General features: G+C 33.9%; 1 protein-coding gene across 3 annotated transcripts in view; it reads right to left on the bottom strand.

Moving 5' to 3' along the window:
* The window catches only part of NOVA1 (NOVA alternative splicing regulator 1), a 155,571-nt gene that overhangs the window by 17,606 nt on the left and 111,828 nt on the right, over positions 1 to 26,137 (bottom strand). For 2 of the 3 annotated variants that reach the window (XM_055807266.1, XM_027782686.2), the window contains exons 3-4: positions 22,325 to 22,491; positions 11,865 to 11,936 (exon numbers count right to left, since the gene is read on the bottom strand). In XM_055807266.1, the coding sequence (XP_055663241.1) occupies positions 11,865 to 11,936; positions 22,325 to 22,491 (239 nt within the window). The remainder of the gene's footprint in view (positions 1 to 11,864; positions 11,937 to 22,324; positions 22,492 to 26,137) is intronic. The other variant, XM_055807260.1, reaches the window with a different exon arrangement.

The raw sequence follows: 26,137 nt of genomic DNA, 5'->3' as shown, positions 1-26,137 counted from the left end.
GAAGTATTTGAGTAAACAAAAAGATTGATAGGTGCTAACACAAGCCAGTTATGAAAGTCAACCTAGATTTTCAGAAGAAGCTGTAATTACAAGAGACAACTGAAGGTGCAATTGCATCCTCCCTGTTAAACACAAAGATTGTGGATTTAGATCATACTCAAATTTAGTTCAGTGGGGAAAATATTTATTTATTATTAAACCACATATTTGCAAAAGATATTGTTTCCATACATCTGTACTCTGGGTAATATTGCTCATACAATGGGAATCTGTGGAGCCATATCTCATTACGGAAAACTACCTATAAATAAGAAACAATCTTATTTATATATATATATAAAATAATCAGCAACGTAAAATTTAATTAAACATCACAAAAGCTAGGCACAGGCAATACTTGAATATAGATAACTTGCACATATTAATAATTTTGACTAGATAATCAGATCATATAAATGTTCATATGGGGAAAAAAAAGACTCCTTATACAAACTAAAGCTGTGTGGCAAAAATGTTATATATGGCTGTATTTACACGTATACATCACACATTTTTATACCTATATTACCTATGTGTAATTCTGTGTGTGCATTAACTTGGAAAAATACCTTTCCAAGAATAAACCTGGAGTCAGCATCCTCATAAATAGGATTTAAATCTTTTTAAAGATACACTGAAAAAGAATTTGCATCTAAGTGTTGCCCTGGTCTCAACTCCTACGCACACTATATACATATTCTTCATCTTCCAAGGATTACAATTTCTTTTTATTTTGAGAGAAAAGATACTGACAAATACAAAAATAAAAATGAAAAAGCTGTCTCAAAATGAGATAAAATGAAAAAATGAGGAAATCAACAGATTTACTAACCAGTTTTTATTTCATAATACATTTGTCCCTTTCTTTTTTTAACAAATGTTTACTATGAATCTTGAATGTTACTCATTTTAGACAGAGCTCAATAAAAGCATTATAATCTCAGAAAGTTTACATAAAACTGCACACAATCTGAATTATAGTTTGTATTAATATTACTATGCAATATTATTGCTAACAATTATTTTTATTTTACAATTCAACAGTAAAAATAATTTATATTTCAAATGAAAATATTCTTTCATTAATTTTGGAATGACAAAGTGATCTTGGTGATGTTAAAAAGCACTAATTTTGCCGAGCCCTCTGATATTCAGCTTGACAAGTTTGTACTCTTCTCTTTCACTTTTATTGATTTATTTTTCTTACCATGAAAATAAAATGCAGACAGGTCAGAAACAAAGGCTTTCTGTCTTAGTAGTGTAAATGGTAGGACAATTAGTAAAAATTTGTTATTTTACAACACATATATTCAGTTAACTTGTTGTCACTACCTATATGATATTTAAGTAATTCCATTTTGGTTTGATGGCAGATACTGAATAGTACACAGGCTATGGAATATAATTACATTTATGAAATATCTGCTGTAAAAATAACTTCTGTAGTTAAGTCATTGTACAGCTTATGTTGTGTAACTAGACTCCTTAATAAAAATAAACCTATAAGAAAGGCATCTTTATATTCAACCATATTTTTATGCTAAACCATACATGGACTATTGGCATTAGTAATATCTAAATCAAATTCTTAAATTCAGATTTTAAAGTAGAACTTTCATCCCATCAGAGTTGTAATCTCCTCTTATTATCCTCATTCATGAGTTCCTGTTAATGTGAGATAGGCATAACGTACAATTTACTTAGAAATTGCATGCAATAAAGACAACCCTTGGTGTATGCATACACGTTGTGTACAGCCAATCAGTCTTTAATGTAAATGTTAAAGTGTAGCATTAATTATCTAATTATTTTGACATAATTAAAGCATGAATTTATATAAAGCAGCCTCTTAAATGCTCAGATACAGGTGAAATATAACCTGTGAAATAACTTTAACAGCTATGTTATTTCCTTCTGTTTCTAAACCTGAATGTGATAATACTGGTTCTAGACTATATTTACACAGTTATTTTACTAAACATTTTAAATATATTATGGAAAATAAATATTCTGCAAAGATCTGCTTATCTTTTGACTTGAATTCTTTTTTTCTGCATCACTTAATTATTATACATGACCACTGGTTTGCAGAAGATCTGGAGGAATTCTATTTTGCTTCAGTACTCTTTCCTAAAGAATGTCATTAATCACAGTTTAATCCATTTCATAAACCAGTTTTATTGCTTAAAGCAGTAACACTTTAAAAGATCTTACATGAAGACTACATTTCAGTATCTCATGGATGGGGGCAGCTGTTAATTTATCACAATTATTAGCATTACTATTAAGAGAAAAAGTGGATCAAAATTTTTACTGCATTTATGTTTTAGTTAAGTGAACGATAAAAATAACCATTCAAAGCTGAGAAGCATGGAGATCATATTAGGTCATTAGAAACATGAAAGAATTTACATTGCAGAACAACTGCCAAACTACAGGCTTTCAGAAACTTTAAAGAAATAGAAATTTAAAACATACTTTTCTAATCCCATCCAGATCACAGGTGCAAGTTGAAGTCAATTAAAAATTTTTCATGTATATATTATTGTTTAATAATATGAAAAAGAAAGAGAAAAAAAAAAAAAGAAAATAAAAGAAAGACTCTGATCTCTAAGGCTGGAGGTGCCATTTGAGAAGCAGGGGAAAACAGGTCAAGCAGCCAGCAGGCACTCTGTGCAGCGGGACAAATACTCTTCAAGACTACAGACTGCAAAGATTCAAATGTAAATCACTGGGAGGTAACACAGCAGCAGACTCGGCCCCTGGGCATTTCTAAGGATGCTTATTAGAGCCTATGGTCAGGATCTTCCCACTGATCCACTACTTGCAAATTATGCCTCTGAATAACTGTTATTACCTGTAGGGAGTTTTATTTATTTTCAGGGGAAAAAAAACCCAACAAACAAACAAAAAAAACACAACAACAAACCAACCCAAGCCGCTTCCCCCCCACCCCCCTCCACCACCCCAAAACCAACACATGTCAAAATGACCACAAGGACAAAACTAGGGGAAGATAACACTTCTAAATAAGATGCAGCTACATATTGTTTTGACTGTAGGGTAAAGGTATTGACTATGTTAAGTCTGGGATGCTATGCTACAGGCAACAAATGCACCTTATCTCTGGAAAAGAAAAAACCTCCCACTCTTATTGCCTACAGTGCAACAAGTCAACCAGGTTCTTTCACTGACTTGTATATGAAGAGCACTCCCTTCTCACTCGAATCAGGCAGATATACCTATTTTAATTGGTGGGTTTGTCTCATTTCTCTATGACCTCTGACCACCTGACAAACTCTCAAAGCTTGCAAAAGGCAGACGATGCACCCGCGCAGAGCCCGCAGGAAAGCGCAGGGCACTGTTGCACTGTTCCTACAGCCAGTGAAAGTGATAATGTTTCAGATGGCACAAAGGAAATATTAACTAACATCTGCCCAAAGCAGGATCTTCTAGGGCTAGGCCTAACCATGCCTCAGTCAACTTACCTCTGACATGTCAGAAAAATATGCTATTGTCTTTTCTACCTTATAGTCTGTGCTGTGCAGGATCTGTCCTGGTGTAACAGTAAGCTCCGTAACCTCAACATTTCTTTCCACGTTCTCATACAACTCTTGATCACATAAACTCTGAACTCCCTAAGAGCTGCTATATTACATTCTGAACAGTTGAAAATTTAGAGGCTAACCTTCATGTGACTGATACCGTACACAGCAGAAAAAAGCAATAAAGACATCCAGCTCTGCATTCTGCAAATTGCTCTGACATTCTCTTTTCTCTGGGTTGTTCAAACAGCAAAAAGCACTCTAAGTGACTCTGTGCCTGTATACCTTAGAAGATGGTTGGCTTTTTCTCCTGATGCTAGTTCTGAATGAAAATGTATGTCACCAAACCTGACTATTAAGCACCCAATGTCAAAGACAATCTTGGATACAGCACAGTTACATGCTGCCAACTTTCACTCTAACTTACATGGGATGGATTTTGAATGTGGAAATATCTGGCACTTTATAACATGATATTTAGTTTCATTTTGTATTGATAAAAGAAGTATGCTTAAAACAGCTGGAAAACAGAAGATGGGAAAAAATGAACACCCCTTTGCACAGGACATTTGAAGACCCCTACCATATTTTAACAAAGAGAAGAATGTGTATTCTCCAACTTTTATGGGTTTAATGATCCTTTTTCATAAGCAGATAGGACCTTTTCGTAGTACAAGGACATGGACAAATGCCAAAACCTACATATCATATTTACAAATATCCTAAAATGAAAGAACAAGATCTTCAATTACAGTGCAAGATTTTTTTTAACTCTTAAACAACTTGAAGACATCCATGTTAGTCTAAAGCAAAATCCATTCAATCCAAATAACACTGTCTTCTTACATGTTCACTCCAAAATATTTTAAAGTGAATTAACCCCACAAAAATAATAAGTGTACAGGAAAGTGTAGCAAATTTTCTCCCAAATCTCAGCATGTTCACAGAAGTAATATTGATTTAAAAGGAAATTAATGAGATCAAAAGTAGGCCTCATTAAAGTCACACTACAGTAAAATTTATGTTTTCTAAATCATCTTAGTATGTTTCCAAAACTCTTTTAGTCCCTTCCTTTAACATGTTTTAAACTATATGGCTAAGCTAAGGATTAAAACCAGTAATAAGCTAAGTCTTCATAAATCCGTAACAAGGGTGACCATGTAATATCTTGTTAGAAGCTGTTTTTTTACATAAACAAATTAGTTTGTTCCTTTGTTTTCTCTTTTTTTCAAGCTTTAACTTCATATGCGATTTTTGTTTTGTCCCTATTTATATCTATAGGGGAAAAAACAGACAAAAAATATAACATCCAGGTAGACTTCAAAGCATGAGGAGAAATTGATTTAAGACATTTATCCATTTTAATAGAAAAGGAAAAGGAATGCTGTCCATTATGCTGAGTAAAGCATACCTTTCTGAAGAGGGGATGGAATAGGAAGCCAAGTGATTCTAATTCTTTTCAAGCATAAAATCAAAACAAGATACACGAACATGGAAGCATGTTTTTACTGACAGGACTGCAACTGGCAGATCATTCATGACAACCTATGAATGATATGCCAGTAGTATTCAGAGACTTAGCAGTGAGAAGCTACATCTTTCCCCATGTCTCATGAATGCTCCTGACAGCATTTCCCCTACGTTTAAGGCAGGAACAATGAACAGTGAACCCTAAAATTGCTATGTGGTGGGAGAGAGGAGAAGAAAGGAAACACATACATTCAATATAAAGGAATATGAACACAAATAATTACCTACACAGTTGTCCAAAGGGGAAAAACTCAGACAATAAGAAAGAGTAAAAAAAAAACCCCAAACTGATTTGCATATAGGATTTTAAAAATTGTTATTTAAAAGTTTTTATAGTATCTAATATATATATATATATTTATATATATATATATATATATAGGAGACAATGCAAACAAAATTGCTGATCTCAGTTACTGCAAAATATTGGGAAAAAGCAGTCAAAGAACAAAAGAAATATAAAATGAATGTATTAAACCTGAGAACCAGAACAAAATGTCTTTGGTCAGTCTATGGAGTATAGGTTAATTCTGCTTGGAGTTTAGCCATGAAATGAAGCATTTCAGCTGAAGAGCAGCAGCAAAGGTTACCTCTGAAGCACCAGAATCTCTACTGGAGTCCTCTCACTTAAACAGGAGAATGATTCTCCTTAGCCCTTTCCAGCTATATTACCCGAAACATTATTTATTACCTGCTGTCCACAGTGTGCTATAGGCAAATTTTAATCAAAAAAGGAACTGTCTTATTAAATTGAATCAAAACAGTCACTTTACAGAGATATGAATTCACAGTCAATAAAATTATCTACAAATGTGAGATGTAAGATTTTCTCACACTAGAAAAAGAAGTGTTTTTCTAACTAAAGTAAGAACTTTTATTCAAACTTGTTACAACGCACAATGTCCAGTGCGAAGTCAAAATTATTACTGCTTATGCCTGATAGCAATAGCAAGAACAGAAAAGAACTCTGAATGTGAAGCTGAATAACTATTAAAACTGAAGATGAAAGTCCTTGCTGAGACTTAACCAAAAAGATATGCTATGTTGAGAAATTTTGCGACAAATTTTTCTGTAGGTGGCAAGAGTCTACCATAAGTTTGGGAAAAAATCAGAACTATAACAAGGCCTATTTCTTCAACTCCATTCCCCTAAACATCACAACGAGATTCTTACAGTTATCTTACATTCCTTAATACCACTGCCACTGCCACACCAAACCTGATTTCCTTCTCATGCATCTGCTTGTGAATAAAAAATGGTTTTATGCCATAATTACAAGAATATACATGTTTAATATACTAACAATTTATTGTATTTGTGGTCTTCATGTATTTATAATTTTAGAATCTCCTGTACTAAATTCTTTAGTGATGGGTCCATATGAAACCTTGTCTATTAGATGAAGTCTCTTTCATATATTACTTTTGTGCATGAAACTCAGGTGTCTTCTAGATTTGAATAAAACTGTTGTATTTATCAATGACCAATCTGACAGGTTGAAAAAAGGTCAAATTGTTATCTCACAGAGATCTACCATGGCAAATATTCTGAACAATCAAATTAAAGTAAGAGGGGTTTTAATGCTACAGCACCTTTTATCAGAATGCTAAATAACTTTATATTAACTTTGCTTTTAAATACACAGTAGTGAGATTTGGAAATATCAAGTGATACATCCAGCATCAGTCCAACTGTGACAGACCTAAGAAAACAGATTTTCTCAATACCACTGTAAGAAATGACATTAAAATTGGATTAATATTACAGTTAAAATATCAAAGATAGAAGGTCTTAAAATAACCCTTACATCAAATTGTCCAAGGCAAATAGAGACAGTATCTTTGTGGCCTACGATGGCCATCTAGTATCCTGGGATCATCATTAAAACTCACCATTTGTATTTTAAGATTAATCTACTGATAAAAAACTTTATAATTTGGAAGTTGTACATTATACATATTTTAAAATTCCATGTCCTAATGATAACAGAAGACTAAAACAAAGCTTTCTTTCCTAAAGCTTTCTTCCACCTCCCGCAACAATCACATATTAAATACAAGGGGTGTGAGTTCATATCATGCTTTAGAAGCTGTCAGTATGCTGTACAGTATGCCTCTATTTTCAGATTCTACCTCTTTATCAGGAATGAAAAGATTAAACTTCTGCAAGTCATTTTACAGACAGGGATAGGGCTGTTCTTAGAAGTCAGAAAGAGGGAGAGCATATGAATCAATCAATACAATTTAGAAATATCAATTAATCCCCCAAATGCTAGTTATATATACACTATTACATCCTACTGCAAGCTATAGGTTTTGCATAAAATAGAGAGATAATGTAAGCCAAAAGTATAAATTTCTAATACCGAGACTGTTAACAGTCACATGCTAGTGCCGCACCTGCTGGGTACAGGCAGTGCCAAGAAAACTGGCTCCATCCCATCATGTAAAAAGGTTGAAAAGTATTATTACAGACACTGCAGCAACCAGATTGACCTAGATATCCTCCAAAAAACTGTAAACTTTGAGGACTGAATGGACAAATTCTACATCTGCACTCCGCAAATTTATATACACTATATTAAATGATAGAACAAGAGTTTCAGGTGCAACAACAAAGAAGCAACATAGAAGGTATAGTTGTAAAAAATGCAAAAGCCATGGGAAAAAATAGTGTGCTTAAAGTAAAAATAAGAAGGTTTATATAGTAAATTAATGTCACAGAGTTTGTGATGATAAATCCTATTATATTACTAAGGTTAAGCCTATCTAAATTATAATGGAAGAGGAAAGGACTCCTACCTATCACTCTCCTGACTCACTTGCAAGTGGGAACGTGTGTTTGGCCTTTTATTCTCTTACACTCAGTAGTAAAGGTCAGCAGCAGTATCAATCTCATGGAAAAAGGAAGGACTGGAGAAGGAAACATGCAACGCTTTGCAACTGTATTTATAGGTGTGTATCAAATAGACAAAGGAGAAATACAAAGCTTAGGTTTATAATCAGTTGTGTTTCTCCCTCTAAAATAATAGTAACATCAGTAAAACAGGCAGATTAAAAAAATAATCTTGTAAGCAAAAGAAAATATGTAAACATTTTAATTGTAGAAATACTTGTCTATTGAATGTCACTTAACTGTTAAAATCAGTATTAAAACTTGTACCTTTGCAAGTTACTACACAGGAAAAGCAAGCATGTTTTATATGATGCTTATGGTGTTATTCACCAATTTTGAGGTGAAATTCCTAGTTGAAGTGTACGGTGGAAAAGTAAAATTGATTTCTTCCTTCTGGTAAATAGAAGTAAAGATATATTCTGGCAGCTCCAGGGGCATCAGCAGAACAGTTTTATCACTGTAGCTATATGTCTGCCAGTGTTCTGTTATAAACAAAGCTGACAAAGTTCAGGAGGGGGTAACAGAAGCTCTGGGCCTAAAAGTACAGAAAGAAAAGTACAGAGTTCTTTTCAGTGATAGGCAGAGGGGGGGTGGGGAGTTGGGTAGTTATTTGAAAAGTCCCTAATTCTATTACCTCTGGTTCTTTTCTTCCTTGGGAAGTCTGCAGTATGTGAATTTTTAATGTGAACAAAGGCCCAAGGAAGTTCTACTGGAAAAATAAACACGACATTTGCAACAATAATATTGACAGAAGTCTATCTTCCTGGAACAAAGCAGTAAAGAAAAAAAAACCCTCAATGCAGAGGTTTCTGTTGCATCCATGGCAATTCCGTATAATAAAACACATGACAGTTCTGAAGGAACTGTTTTCTTCTACCATATAAGATATTTTAGAGACTATCCGCTTCTCAAGAATGATAAAATGAGTCATTTCACGAACACTAGATTTTTCAAAAAACAACAATTCATCAAAACCTGAAATTGGCATACAAAGGTGTTATGATCTCATCTGAATGGCGGCAGAGTGAGTCACTAGAAGGAAGGCATAACACAAACCAGATTTCCTGCTCAGCTTCCTCTGACCTCTGCTGGCAGAGCTATTTTCCTCTTGTGGTAAAAAGTGTGCCTAGAAATTGTTCTACCCACTATGCAAGCTCTGTCAGGAGCATACAACGGACATGCTTGTACAGCAGGAAGTATCACATCAGGTATGCTCATCAACACACACACCCGACAGCTCTCTAATTGCAAGAACTTATGGGGAGTCCTCCAACCCAGTTTAAAGATTTCAGTCCAACAGCAATCCAGCATTAAGTATTGCCTAGACATTGGTTAATTGCCTTACTAATCTTCAAGATAAAATATCACCTTGTCACGATTGAGATATAGAAAATTGAATGATCTTAAGCGTGATATGCTACTATAGCCACACAATAGGATGTACTGTGCATTTATCTTAAGCCTTCACGCTAAATTTCCTCTCATCCAGTTAAATAAGCTCTTTCCTGTTATCCAAATGCAACAACTTGTGAGAAACCCCACACCTGAACGGTTATTTTTCTGTTGAGAATCATCTTATACAGTCATCTATCAAACCAAACATTTGTTGTTGTTCTCTAATTCTCTCCTGTTGGGTACTTACATGACTACTGACAGGTTTGAGATTACTGTGCTGGAACCTATGTTCGTGTGACAGTCACAGTGCAGATACTTGCCAATACACCGGTGCAGAATGCTAATCACTACTACAGCCTGGGAACGATTGCCAGCTACGTCGCTTATCACTAGAATGAACAGCAAGGCCTTAATTGCCTCGTGTGTTTTGTGCTTCCTGCTGGAATGGCTAGAAACCCCTAGGAAATACTAAGAGGGATAAAATAATTATAAACCAGTAGAAATTTCAAGAGTTAATGATAAAAGGAGGTCCAAAAGTCACTTAAGGAATTCATTACTCTTCTTCATATATACAGTTTTTGATGCTGTTCAAAAGAGACCTTGATTATTTGTATAAAAACTAAATTAAACAGAGCTTACGGATAAAATGCATTAAAAGATGTAATGTGGGATATAGGCAGGATACAAAGCATACATTTCCCTTAGTTTGTACATTCAGCTATATCACTTGACAATATGCTCATAGAACAACTTCCTATAAAAATAAGCAATTTTAGCTATTAAGAAGTCATTTAAAGTTTCTATGCTACACTATAATTTTGATAATTCAAAATTCATGGAACAGATGCAAAGTAGGTACTACTTTGATGCTAATTAAGCAGCATGCTCAAACAGTATTTCCTGTAAATAAAAGCACCTATTCCTTTTTCTCCAAATAATGATCATCGTGGTACAGTTATAATTAAAAAAAAAGTGGGAAAGACGACACAGAAAAGAAAAATAGGAAGAATACTTTTTAAAAATAACTGTGCCTTCGACCTTTTCAAAATCTTCTAATTAAAAGAAACAAAGTACTAAAATTAAGCGAGAGAATAAAAGCTGAACAGAGTGTTCATAAAATATCCCTAGTTGTTGGCAAAGATTTTATCTTTGTCATTTAATGATGATGAAGCCAAACTGCTGGAATGGAAGCAGGCTGATGAAGAAGGCTTTCAAATTGAAGTGAGGAATATCACAATTTATATTTTTCTTAGTAGTTCCTCTATCTGTACAATTTCTGTCTAGATTTCATTACTTTCTGTATTAGATGTCCCTTTCAACATGTGTTGATCAAAGACATACCACTTTGATATGCTTGCGTTCTGTTATATGTTAAATTGTTCATACAGCCTGCAAGTTCTAAACGGCTCACAGAATATCAGAGGATCAGTAATTAATAACAATGTTAACTTCCCAGCGAAATCAGCTTGTGAAGAAAATATTTCTGGTATTTGATCTAATTTGTGCAGGATCTGATAGAAGCATTCAGCTAACTTCAATAGACAGATTGTATGTTAAAAACTGTTAGCATATACCAAATAGTTACATTATTTGCACACAAAGTACATTAAATTTAACAGTACATTTAAAAAAATGAATAAGGTATTTATTAAGCATGAATCAGTTCTAAAAAGCATGGTATGAAGTAACTTTAACAATTTGCATAGGGAAGGCAAAAAGATACACAGTATGATGATTTGTGGACATAATGAACTGGACATATTTATTTCCAGTTAAAAGAGAAATAAATTAGTGTAATTAAAATACTGCTAAAACCACAGTCTAATCATTTAAAAATCAGACATGAATTAAACTTACTTAGATGTGTTTAGTATATTTTTAGAGAGACTTGATTTTACTTTATTCTTCATCAATACATTTTCATTTCAAATCTATTTTCTTACTGCATACACTATTTAAATAAGGTCCCTATGTTACCGTCCACAAACACATTTCAAAATTCTTAAAGTAAATAAACAAATAAGTCTGTTTGCCATTCCTAGGTTGATATCCAGCTAATTAAGCATGGTTTCAGAGGTACTTCCATTATAATTTATAAATGATCCAAGAAGTAAATACGTGTGTGCATATATACATAAACATACATGTACCAAGAGTTACTCTGTCTACAAACACACCAGCATGTACCCTTGCTATTTATTAATCAAATCAAATTTTTAAAAAAAGACTATTTTACAAGATACTTTGCTTTCATCAGAGTTTTAAAAAAGACAACAAAACAAATTAAAAAAAGAAAAATGTTTTCCATTCAATTTAGCAATTTCTAACAAAAGATATCTATGGTTATGGGTGTATATATGTGAATGAACGAATAAATCCTTAACCCACCATATCTTTTTCTCCAGTTTGCAAGCTGTCACCCGTGAAAAGTATGGTGTAGATGGTAGGATGATACTGTACCTGATTGGCTCTGGAGGTGGTCATGGGATCAGATGGAGAGGACTTGGTGGTAGTTGGGGAAGATGGCAATGTCTGGGAACAAAGCAGTTCAGGAGCAAATCAACCTTTACAAGCCTTAGACTGAACAGTTAAAAAAATAAATAAACCAACAAAAGTAACATAACTAGAAAATTAAAATAAATAAAAAATGCCTAAGACAAAACCTTTCTCCTACTCATTGGAACTTAATGGAATTTAAAGTCAATTAGATAAATAATGCATGTAAATATGCATGCTTATGCATGTAAAAACAAATTCATGACTTGAAATCAAGATGGTGAACTCACATAAATACTCAAAATATGCTGGCCACATGAGGAATATATTCTTTCCTCTCTCCTCCTCTTGGGGAAAATGAAGACTATAGTAAACAAAAATTCCAGCAAGTTCAATGAGCACACTAGAAACAGTTATCAGTCTACAAACAAACAGAGCCAACGTCTGAAAGAAGTCAGAGACATTAACTTTGGCACCTTCTAATGCACCATTCTATAGCACGGACTATAGCCAGCAAACTGTGTTCCATACCTTACAACAATTATACTGAAACTACGGAGTTCTTAGCAATATGCTAACTGCTAAAATATTCATTGCTCGTTTTTAATCAAGAGGCAGGTGAAAAAATGTAAACACCAATCTCATGATGGATGAACATGCAACTAATACCTTCAGGACAAATTTTTACAATATATTTATGATTAGCTTTAAAAACATTCATTTAGTTGAGGAAAGGTTAATAACTTATCATCAGGCCTGTGTTCAAAATAAACACAAAAAAGAATTAAGAGTCACATTTATTGATCATGTTTTCTAAATAATATACATACGCTTAACATTAATTCTTGAACATATCAAAAAAGCACTTCTCTGTTTAAAACTTTTATATACACATTTCTCTTTTTAAAGTATTAGATCCTGACAGAATAACTCTTCTTTTCTTTTTATAAATGTAGTGAAAATGTAAAATTCCAATTTTCAAAACATAACATACAATACTTATTCAACGCATGTTTTTTTGACATACTCATAAAATATATTATAAAATATAAAAATTACACTATTTTTACTTTAAGAAATAAGGTGTTAAAATGCTATACAATATGATTTATCATATGGTCATATAATTACTAACCAAAACTATTTAGAAGTAAATGAAGCAAAATTTCACAGTTTCTGCAGTTCTGCTACTTACAATCATTGACAGCCCCTCATAAAATAGGTATACATACTTTTGCACTAAAACTCTTAATGCATATGAGAAAGCTGGGACACTGTGAATGCATAAAGTTTGTGTATTAGCAAAATATGGGCTTGTACATATGCACACACAAATATTTTAGCTGTATGTTAAGCAATATGAAGATCCAGTTTTTCATAGTTTGTACATAAACAAGTAGCCAAAACAGGAAAAAATGTCTTAAGAAACAGATACTTATTTTGTGTTTCCAAGTTATAACTCATCTTATAAAACAATAAAAACAAGAATAAAACATATACAGCTTAAGCACCAACTGGGACTCTTTCATGAGTCTTAAGTAAAAATTACTATACCATGGATAGGGCTTTATAAAAAATAGGTAGCTTGGCAAAAGGTTATTGGTCAGCAGACACTATACATTGTGAAAATCAGAGAAATATGAAGGATTCTGCCGTGTCTTTCTGTAGGGAACATGGGCTCATTTGTGAGGGGCTAGAATTACTGGCAAAAAGAAATGCCAGGTTCCACGATAGTACAGGGCTATACCCTATCCAATTCTCTTTCTGATTCGAGTGGGATAATGCACTCTTTCTCTTACCAAAGCCTGAAATTGCAATGAACTGGGTTTATCATTTAAGCTTAAACTAATGGGGAAAACACAACAATAAAACACCCCAACAAAACAGCTTGGAGAACTGTAAATTATCCCGGTAGATTTTCTTTATCATAGTTATATATGAACTAAAAAATAATAATAAAAATTGTTACTATTTTCCAGAAGAATGCTGAAAATATATTTTCACTAAAATATTTCAGACGTCTGATAGTCTGTGTGATCAACACCACTGCTAACTAAAGCATACTGTAAATTGTTTTGATATGCTAAAAGCTAATTAATAAAAAAAATAGTTTGTTCTTCACAGGTGTTACTAAATCTAACTAGTCGATTTATAAGAAAATATGTAGAACACTTCAACACTGAATAATGACCCAATCACTGACACCACAAGTAATTTAAGGAACTGGAAGCATCTCTGTTTTCAATTCATACCGATTTTCCTAAAGCACGGTAATGTATGGCTGTGATGAAAAAGGAGTGACAATAATAATTTCAGTTGAGTGTTGAACTATAACATCTATTAAGTAGAAGCATTTCATTTTTCCATTTTAGCAAAAGCTTGTTTAAAATACAATGGGAAAAAAAGATTAAAATATACAAAAGCAAAATAATTGCATTAATGAAGAAGAATCAAGTAGGGGCATATACGTTTTGTTCCAAATATACATACCAATGACAAAATACTGAAAATGGCAATAAGGAGTGTTTTTGATTTATGTTTTTGGTGTTTTATTCTTTGTATATCAGGTTTTGAAGGCTTAATCTATCTTACTTTGGCTACTGAAAGAACTGGGTTTTGGTTGTTGTTGGTTTTGTGGGGTTTTTTTGGTTTGTTTTTTTTTTACGTATCTCTATACATATATATATATAAATAAAAGAACTGAGCATTTTGTAAAAATTCATCCATTTTCACGTCTCTGTATAATTCTGAGACACACCTATATATTTCTTCAGTATTAAGTTAACAAAAATAATTTCTCAAAAACAAAAAAACACCACAGGCATTTGGATTTTGTATGGAATTTTCACTGGCTGAGAAGTAATTTATTGATACACTGAACTACTTTGCAAGAACTTTTAGGCAAAATTACTTCTTAAAGTTGGATAGAGCTCAATAATTCTGATTTATTATGCAACATAGAATAATTCTTTTAAAATTTGGCAAGTGCTTTGCATTAGGCAAGCACTTGAATTTAGTAGTTATCAGGCTTCTGGGAATGAGATGTATAAAGTGATTAGAAATCATAAGATGAATTTACATTACAGAGTTTCAATTTCTGAGACTGAAACGTATGTACTATAATTGAAGCTTTCCTGAAATTGCAGGTTGACTGCTGGCAAGGTTATAGAAAAAAAATAATCGTTCAGAGTTTCTACCATACACTACTTCTAAGACTTCCAAGTTTGTTTTAAGGTATATCATGAATAGTATAGTCCAAGCCACGATGAAATTGGTCTTCTCTGCTTTCTCAAATACTATTTCCTTTCCTATTTCTTGTGAGACAATGAATGGAGGGCTATATTTACAGGTGAGAGTGTTGTTTGCTTTTACTTCAAGCTTTTAGAACATAAGTTTGAGAAAAAAGATTTTAAGTAATGAAATAGGAGCTTAATTTTAGCAATAAAATTCTGTTTGAGCCATATTTAAGTTGTAGTATTTTCTGAAAGTCCAAGAAAAACTTCTTGTGTTGCTCACAGGAATTGTTTATACTGTGAGAGGCTGTTTCTAGGCTGTACAACATACTAAAGTGTGCAGGAAGTTGTTCAAAGCATCACACTTCCATGCTTCATATTTTTGAGTACTGGAGTGAAGATACAGCTGTATCACAGCAGTATAGAATACATATACTCCATGTGTACAGTGTTCCAAAAGATCTCTGAGCCCTTTTTCAATTGAATTGGCTAATGCAGAGCCATATATAAATGAGAAAAGTCACAACCTCATATAAATGCACTAAAAAAATATCAGTACTACACCCTAGATATTAAATATGGTACTGAGACAGGTAAATTCATTCTCAGTACCTATTAGTATATTTATACATATGAGTAGAAAGGCAAAAAATTAAATGCTATTTGAAAACAAGCTTGGAGACACGAAAGCGTATAAAGAACATCATTTAAATGTGAAGATAAAACTGTATTTACAGCTTACCAATTTCTAGTGGGCTTGCCAAACAAAGGAAATCTTGGTAATAACATTACTCACATTCAATTACTATTAATACTGAGCTAATACTGAGTTTCAGTTTGCATGTATTAATATTGGTGCCTATAAATCACTAAAATTAATGTGATGACAAAACTAATTTGCTTAAGCCAGTATTTTAATGCACTTTAAGAAAAGGTGGTATCTTTTTTGAATTGTATTAAATAGTTGAATACCTTCTGCAGCTAAAATGAGAAACAGAGATCACTGCAAGGCCCTATTGTGCTGAGCAACATAAAAGACTGACTTACTAGGCTTTCAACAGTATCAGAGATGAGCCTTTCTAAACAGACCACTTGCTTTGCTAAACATATTGAGTCTTCTTTTCATCTGCTGTGAACTCCTTTAATCTGTAACTTTGGCAAGTGAGTATCATCTCAGTGATGACCGCATAAATACACAACACATTTCAAAAATAAAATTTGGAAAAAGAAATGTTCAAGAATTAATAATTTATTTAAAATCCCGATTGTAAAAAGGCTACTTTGATGACTTTGGTGACATAATTGTACTTGCTACCTTTTCACTTCTGTAAAGAACAAATAAAATATATTCTGATGATATTTCATCCTCTTTGTGTTAGGTTTTGCTTTTATGGAAAAGAATACACAGGGCATAGGGCAATACAAAAAGCCTAAAAAAGCCAGCATATATAGATGGAATGGTTACTTATAGTTTTTTACAGAGGTAATTTATCTACATTTATGAGCTCTTGGGGACTTGTCTTTGAAAAAGGAAAAAAGTGTGGTAAGTATGATGTAAAAGAAAGATTATCCTGTGTTCTGTCTGGGAACAAGGAGGAGTAAGGAGCCTGAACCAAACTAGTAGGTGCCATTTGGATCAGCAGAGTAACACTGGATGGAGGAAATGATTTAGCATAAGGATTACAGTAAAATGGACAAAGAATCAGGACCTTCCCTTTCCTCAAAACTTGTCATGGTAACACAGAACTAATGCAAGATCTGGTGCTGTTATATAGAAATACAAGAAGACTCAAGTAAACAGACACAGGCATCAAAACAGCTAGGAAGATACCGGTCTAAGATTTGTGTCAAAGACCCAAGTCCTAGAAGAAAAAAAAATGTCACCTTTTGATTCTGGGCTACTTTGGGATTTGGAAAAACACCACCAAAACTACAAAGCCATCAGAAGGCATGAGATAACTTCAGACTTTTTTTAAGAATCAGAACACTGCTGAAACCTCCACAACCTGAACATTGCTGTTCACCCACCAACAATTTTTTCTATTTGCATTCCATTTTTTAAGCACGTACAATGAAGAGTTAATCATCAGCTACAGTGTTAACTGTGTTCATAAAATACGGTTTCACATACTTACTGAGATTGTATCCAACACTAGTGAAATGAAAAGAAAATTAAAAGAGTGATCTGGTACTAGAATTAAGTCAAGGGCATATGAGGGACAGGATATTGCATACATAATTTTATAGAATGCTAAACTTCTGCCATGGGATCTAATGTATAGACCTGTCTCTCTAGTAAACAATGGATTTTTAAAATTTTTTTTCCCCCTCAACCTGTAAACACACCTGCATATCTTATTGTTCATTGCAGAATGGCAACTAGTGCGATTCTTCACCTACATTCACAAGTGAGAAAAATTTATGAGAAATTGTGGACTAGATGAAGAGACACAGTGATCTACAAAACTACTTGTTATTTACCTCAAATAAAAAACTTAGGTTTTTTTCTCATATTCTGGAGTTTAATAAGGTTCATGTAGGTGACAGACTTGTTTTAAATGGATGATAAAGAGAAGAAAGGCTCATCAGAAGGGGGAGGCATTTTAAGAAACTAGTGAATGTTTCTTAAGGAAGGATGGACTTAGGGGTATTGGTGGTGAAAAACTGACTATGAGACAGCAATGTGCGCTCACAGCCCACAAAGCCAATCATATCCTGGGCTGCATCAAAAAAGGTGTGTCCAGGAAGTCAAGAGGGGATTCTCCCCCTCTACTGCATTCTCATGAGACCCCACTTGGAGTACTGCATCCAGCTCTGAGGCCCCCAGCCTAAGACAGACATGGACCTACTCAAGCAGGTCCAGAGAAGGATCATGAAGATGATCAGGGGGCTGGAGCACCTCCCCTGTGAGGAAAGGCTGAGAGAGATGGCATTGTTTAGCCTGAAGAGAAGGCTCCAGAGAGACCTTATAGCAGCCTTCTGGTACCTAAGGGGACCCTATAGGAAAGACGGGTGACAGAACGAGGTGTAAACATTTTAAACAGAAAGAGGGAAGATTTAGGTTAGATGTTAAGAAGAAATTCTTCACTATGAGGGTGGTGAGGAACTGGAAGAGGTTGCCCAGAGAGATTTTGGATGCCCCATCCATGGCAGTGTTCAAGGCCAGGCTGGATGGGGTTTTGAGCAATCTGGTCCAGTGGAAGGTGTCCCTGCCCATGGCTGGGGTGGTTGGAACCAGATGATCTTTAAGGTCCTTTCCAGCCCAAACCATTCTATGACTCTACGAAATCTACTGAATCTTTACCAATATAGAAGAACTCATATTCCATATTTAAAAAAAAAACAAACAAACCCTCCATTTAAGCCAATATTTTCAGATCTGTATTCTTAAAGTCAAGTTTTATTTTGAGCACTTCAAAGTAAAACTTTTTATTTAAAAATTATGAACAGTTCTATTTTTTTATTAAATCAGCATTTTTTAAGTAAAATTAGTCATTTTCACTGGAAGAATGTGGATTTACAAATCTGGTTTCAGACATTCAGTTTTGCAGATTTTGAACACAATGTCTGGGACTATGATTAACGAACAGAAGTTAAAGACTCATGAGAGGTTAATTATCTACTGAAAAAGCTGAAATGAAACTGTCTCCAATGAAAATATTAATTGGAAGTTCCATATGTGAAAGAGTTACTCTAGATTTTGAAGGCAGAAATTCTAAAACCTTTGTCCACACTTTGATAGCTAAACATTTAATAGAATTGAAGAACGATTCAGGTTGGAAGAGATCTCAGAAGGCCAAACTGCATACTCCTACTTAAAAGAAAGTTAGCTATAAGATCACACACCTTTCCTTCCATGTAATGCACAGTTCTGCAGTGGCCACCTCTGCTTCCATATGCTTCTTTGAACAGGTTGCTCCAACACCTACTGTCTGTAAAACAGCTGAAAGCTGGCAGGAGAATTCAACTAGCAAATAAAGACGACATAATAGGTTCTGAAGAAGATGATATGATAAGACCACATTATGCACCCTTTTCCATTGTTCACAGGAGCCACTATTAATTTAGAGGTGAAGTTTAAAGTTTTGTATGGTAAGTAAAGCTGAAACAGCTCAGGCTCCTGATCACTTTATGAAAAGTGTATTCTGTTCCCGTACGTTACAATACGGTCTGAAAGAGCTGGCGTGACATTCAACTAACACAGAGAGAAAAGGGTGGTTAGTGCTCATATCAGTTTCTAGGAAATAAAAGGGCACAGGAATCAGCTGGTTATTGTCCAATAATACCTAGAAACAGCAGAAGGCTGATATCTATGAAGAGATTGCCTATGTTATGTATAGATAAAAGATGCAAACATTTGTCAATTAAATGTATATCAGACCTGTTTGGAGGAAAGAAATACCTGGTATCTACTGATAACCCCCCAGGATTAGGAGATGTGGAAAAATACAGCAGAGAAGGCTCAAAAGGAGCTAGACAGATTTATCAGCAAATCTGCTAAAGCTGAAAAAAGCTGAAGTTAGAGCAGAATGTTTCGATAGTGACTTCTGTTAGTAAGGAGAAATGTCAGGCCAGGCTCAGCCTCTGTGTACACCCAAGCCTCTCCTGAAGACAGAAAGTGATGAAACTCAATCATTCATCAAAGAGTTTACCAACTGTCTTTTTTCACTGAAACTATAGCCAGAAGATATTTCCTGTCTCAGCCTGCTTCTCTGAGACGAATGTCAATAAAGCAGCCCAGGACAAAGAAATGACAATAGAGTAATGGGAGCCACATGCTTATGTGGACATGGGTGGCATCGTAAGGCTCATCCTACAGGTATCTTCATTCATGGGAAGAAAACTACCTTTGCTTTTTGGTAGAAACAGCTAGAGAACCAAGAGAAATATCCTCAAAGTTCCTAATGAAAGTAAAATTTATTATTTTAAATCAACTCTCAATCTCAAATGCTAAGTCTACTTTCTTCAACCTGCAATGTAAAATTTTGGGTGCCAAAGTTCTTGGGTTATACTCTAAGATAGGAAGAATGATGTAAAAGTTCGTGTAAAAGAAGAGATTATAATTCATAAGGCTTATTTTTTACCAAGTTCAAAATGACTTGTATTACACATTATCTAGATCATTTTAATAAAATTGTGACCTGTCTGCTATTAAAAAAAATTACAACACCGGAGTTCTAGATCGTGATTACCTGTTAAAAAACTACTATTAACTTCTTAAATAAAGATATTGTATCTTTCATTAAGATTTGACGTTTATTGAGTCCATATTTATATTGTATGAATTTATTATGAATAGGTGTTGCTGCATTAAAAAATAAACCAACAACTAAATAACTCATTGTGGTTAAAACTGCTTAAAATATGCACATGTGTATCTCCAAATATTTGCAGTCATATTATTATGTACCTGTATGTTTACAGGTAATATATTAAAATTTTGTGATGCATAGCCACTAAGAAATGGCTTTATAAGTTATACATTGTATTTAGTCTGTCTTAACTTCACTAGCAGCAGCTCCGTTCACTACTCCATCCCTCCAGAATTCAACATTCCAAACAAGGAATTGTTTTTAAAATCAAGACCAAACAACCCCAAATCAACCAATGAAACTAAAAAAACCAACCAAAAACCCTAACCAAACAAACAAAAAAAAAAATCAACACAACCCAACCAAAAAAAAAAATAATTGGAAAAAACCCCCACCACAGCAACTTTACAAATAAGCTTTCTGGAGAAACACTGTGGACAAGCTGTATCAACTGCAGATACAAGGCTGGAAGTATTTAGAGGCATGTAACTACACAGCTCTGTAATCTAGTTTCTCAGGATCTTACTGATTTACCTAAAAATTTGTTTCATTTCATTACAAAGGGGAAAACCACTTTTCATTGTAATAGATGACAGTCATTTCCCATTGAGTTAAGACGTCTTGGCATAAAATCTAACATTTTACGAGCAGAAAGCCATTTAAAATACAGATTGCTTCAGCTTTTTATCTCTATTTCAGGCATAATAACTTTCATGTCTAATAATGATAAACTAATTCTATAAAATTTGGGGGTTTCTTTTTAGTATTTTTTTTTATAAATTATCTAGAGTATTTTTTATGTAAAAGTATCAGATATACAGAAAAAACCTAATATTGTAGTAGATACTAGAAATCATATACAATGGCTTATGCACAGTTTCATCCATCTAAAGCAGTCTGATCGTTCCAAACTCATCCTGTTCAAACACATCTTCATATAGGCACTCTGTGTATGTCACTATATACAAAGCAAAGTAATTGCATACAGTTACCAAATTACTTTATAGGACACTGAGTCTTGCTAGTGTAGAAGGACGAAACAATCTTTTCCCATATAGGACAGGTGAGAAACTAAAACCTATCCTATATAGGATACAGAGATAAGACAACACTTTACTAATGTTCACTCATTTCTTTCTTCATCTTTTTCTTAATCAATACAACGGAAAAGAATTTTAAATTCTGTATTACATGTATTTCACATTCTGCTTACAGGGCAATCTCAAAAAAAAAAAAAATTTAAATTGTTCTGGAAAATGTAATGAATGAAAGAATACTAGACCAGTAATACCTTACAAATGTATTTTGCATTGCCCATAGATTTTGAAAGAAGACAGTATAAAATAGGCAAAAGGATGCCAAAAAATAAAATGAAATTGTAAAAACATCCCAAGTATATAATACTTCTATTTTCAACTTCTTACAGGTAAGATTTTAAAGTATCTAATATAGATTCTAAAAAAAAAAAACCAAAAACAACACATTTTTGGGTTTACTTTATATACATAAAAGTAGGAAACATTCAGTTAATCTGTAATTTTTAGCAATGCTGAGGATTTACAAAAAAACTTCATCGTTTAAGATTAAAATTTAGCTATTTTTACCTAAAACCTAAACGTGTATTATCACCTCTTACAGTAAACAAAAGTTTATGAAAGAAACACATTAGAGTGTGGCATTGGAACTTATAAAACACTGTCTGAAAGAACTGCTGAGAAACATGGAACACATAAGTACAAGGAAAAGAAGGACCAGCAAATTACTAAAGGGTAAAATAACATTTTCTTAAAGAACATGTTATGTTGACCCCTTGCCAGCCTTAAAGCTTTAAGACTTCTAAGAAGCTGCTGTGACTCTCTATTCCCAACCAAAAACTCACTTGTTTGATGCGGTCTGGATTAACAGTGGTCTGAGGCTGTAGAATGCTGACAGGCTCTGTCTTGGCCACATTTTGAGGCATTTCTCGAATCTTCTCTGCAATGAAGCCATGAACTGCATTTAGTGCTTCAACTGTTCCCTGGATCAGACACACGCGCTCTGTAGTACCTGCAAATACCAAAAGTTGATCTGAATAAAATGGATTCTTCCAGATCCCACAAACTGCTTCAATCATGGCATAAAGATGGCACCCGAGCAACCTTGGAAAACCAACTATCAATACCTCCTCAAACATACAAACAAGAGGAGATATTCCCAAAATATAACATACTGATGAACTGAAGATGTCTTAAACAACTCCTATTTCTGTAGATAAAAAACACATAACTTTCCAAGTCAGTCTAATAATACAATTTAGAGGAGACAAAAAATACCCCAAACCACCAAAACCAAACAAAAATCCAAAGAAACCTGCTAAGCTTTTTTAAAAAAAAGTATTAGCAAATTTTAGGTAACACAAGTATGAACATAACCAGTATTATAGAGGCGCTGGGAGCAAGCTTTTGTAATGAACACCTGATCTGCAAATACATTTATTTAGTGCAGATGTTATTAGATCATTTCTTAAAACAGCTGCAAGTTGTTACGACAAGGCTTTCAAGGCCAAAAGATCTAATATTTGAATGTCCCCTTTGCCTTGTATAACCTTCCTACCTTACAACATCCCTGCAGTAACTGCAAATATTTACTGAAGGCACGGAGTTTAAGCAATCTTTAATGTGATTTAGCAGTTGGAAATTATGAAAGTTTTCACCAAATAAGTAGTCAATACCCCACAGATTACATTTCAAGAATTTCTGTTTAGAGTTATGCTGAATACCGTTCATGCAGGATATCGAGTATCCACAGGACTACCTTCTAAGCATCCAAGTTCTACAGTTGTGGGAAAATACATGTCAAACAGGTCTGATAGGTGAAATACATATTTATTTTATGTGTAAGAATACCAGGCCTTTGGTGGCAATGAAGCAGAGGAGGGGACACTTTCCCATCATGCTCATTTGTAAAGATAGGACAGATGCTTAAGGAAAACAGGCCTTGGACACATTGCTCATTCCCAAGCTCTGCAGCAAAGTGTAGCTGTTTCTTGTCAGTCCAGTTTTGCCTTGTTTTCAGCCCTAACCGTTCCATTCCGCTCTATATCATTTCACTTAACTCTCCTCTCCAGTCCAAAATAAATTCTTTTTCTGGTATCGGCTGTCACTCCCTCTCCCTTGTATCACCATTACTTGCTCTCACCTTTAATTTCATTGACTCTTATAATGACTTGCCTATCCCTGTAGCCTGGAGAAAGAGTCTGATGTGCCATGTTTACCTTGTCTTTTGTATACTACCTCATCAAATTTGCAATTCTCTGCAGATTACCAACAAACATTGAATAACTACCTTAGTTTAGTTATAATTCTCTAGGAAGGCTTAGACAAAGCTGACATTGTCATGTCACCCTTTTCCAATTTCTTTCCAAACAAAAGAAATCGTGCTGTTTGTTTTACAAAAAACACACCCGTTCTTATTTCTTTGATTTCTTAATTAAAAACATCTATAGAATGGCCAAACATGGATGCAGAATTGTGGAAAAAAAGACTTGATTTATTTCTTGTGATTAGTGTGGTTTTAGATGATTTTATATGGCTTAACTGTAAAGCAAAAAAAGCTTTTTTTACATATAGGGTTACAGCTTGATACCTGTCAGTGGACAAAGAATATAAAAATCCAGTATCAATCCTAAGGATACAGGCATGACACTGTACTGGAACAATCCATGTTCAGTAATCCATATATCAAACCACTTAGATGGGTTCCAGAAAATCAGTTTTGACTTGAAAACCAGGATCTAATAGGAGCTGGAATAAAAATGAAACTTAAAAGGGAGCATTGTCATTTCCACTTTCCTTCTGCAGAAATACCAAAACAAGAAAACCTAGATGTCCAAGTAAAATTGCTTTGAAATTACACGTAGAACATACTTTCAAACACATTCTGTACATTTCCAACATAGTCAAATTAATGATTTTTCATCACCATGTTTTTACCTTCAAATATCATATGCCAGATACATGATACGCAGATATGCATTTTGCTTCAAGATTAGGGGGGGAAAGCAAAGTAGCAAACTTGAGCCGTGAAATTACCACAAAAATAAATATAATTTTTCTCATCTATGTATTCCTAGTAAGTATTATACACGCGATCACTCATCAGTATTTTCTGATGAAAATTCATTCACTCCACATAAATAAATGAAAGATACAGTGTAATGATGTCATAAACTAACAAGTTTGCAGTGATTTCTGAAATTCATGTTAGTGTGCCTCATTACCACTGTACAATCTGCACAGAACCACAAGGAATATGCAGATTAGAGAAATGTACTAGAGAAAAGTAATCTCCTCCTTAAAATTCCCTTCCTATCAATTTTACATCTTTAGTAATATCTACTGTTATCAACTCATCTCAAGATATGCTCCTTACGACACTGCAACATAGTCTTTATGAAAGAATTGTACAGTAAACAATCATCTGCAAGAAAAAGTATCATTTTTTATTGGTAGATGCTTCTTTTCTGCTTCTGTGGATGATTGTTAAAGATTAAATATTTCATTAGCTAAATACAAAACAGAACACTAAGAGGCCTGCCTGCTCAATAACTTAACATATTCATGTACACTCAAAGACTTTCAAAGACTTTTTCTTTTTTCTTAAGAAACAGTATCGGGCAATACTGAAATTCAACTTTGTGGAAGAAGCTCCACAGCAAAACTGACAAAATGAGAAACAAACTTTTTTCACTAATAAAATATGTTATTTTAAAAATAATTAAAACTAGGATTAAAATGTGCCAATCAGTATTCAAAAGCTGTCAGGTTAATAATCTTTGAGATAAAATATATAGTTAAAATTATTACATTTAACAAATAATATTATCTTAACCGCAAGGTATGCAAGTGCCACAATCAAATGCCTATTTCTCAAAAGCAAGATTTTTAGAACATTTATGCAACCTGTTATAGTGTCTTTTCAATAAATCAACTTCAAAATACAGCTAATTTTTTTCCCCAAAAAAACACTCCATCAAAAAAGGGAGTTTGAATGACGTAAGTGGAAGTCACCACAGAAAATGAAACTTTGTTCCTAGACGAAGCTTTCTCAATGCTTTTTCTTCTTTCCCCCCTACTTGGCTTCCTCCCCCTTTTGCAAGCAACTCCTGTGGTTTCTGTGTAAAGCAATCCAGCTCTAAGAAAATGCTCTGGGGAGTCTTTACGCTCCAGTATTAATTGTCTTCTAAATGATGAGATGTGATGTGGATTGATCAGTGCAGCTAATGCAAGTGTTCTCCGGGTCAGCAGACAACACACTGAAACCAAACAGCGATCAGGTTACCTCCAAGCTACCAGAGCCTAATACAGAAAGCACTTAACAGGGATGACTACTGTCAAAACATCTGAGAGGAAAACAGTCGATGTTAAATAGGAATTTCATTAGACTTGACACTAAGTGACTAAAGGGTATGCTACAATCTGTGGTATTTTAGAAGGTGCAATGCAATAAAGATATGCTTTATGTCATACTACGGACAAAACATGCTACCTATGAGTACGTATAAATCAGGAAGCAGTAAACAGAAATCACTGTTCCATGAAGAAATGCAATTGTGCAAAAGCACATTTCACAGAGTAAGATACAGATAAGTGCATCACAATAGTAGCACATCTTCTTTGAGGGTTACATAAAGAAAAAAAAAGTAAGAAAAAAA

Source organism: Falco peregrinus, chromosome 1 (assembly GCF_023634155.1).
Source record: "Falco peregrinus isolate bFalPer1 chromosome 1, bFalPer1.pri, whole genome shotgun sequence".
In the NCBI taxonomy this organism is placed as follows: Eukaryota; Metazoa; Chordata; class Aves; order Falconiformes; family Falconidae; genus Falco; species Falco peregrinus.
This window is presented reverse-complemented; position numbering and strand designations above follow the sequence as displayed.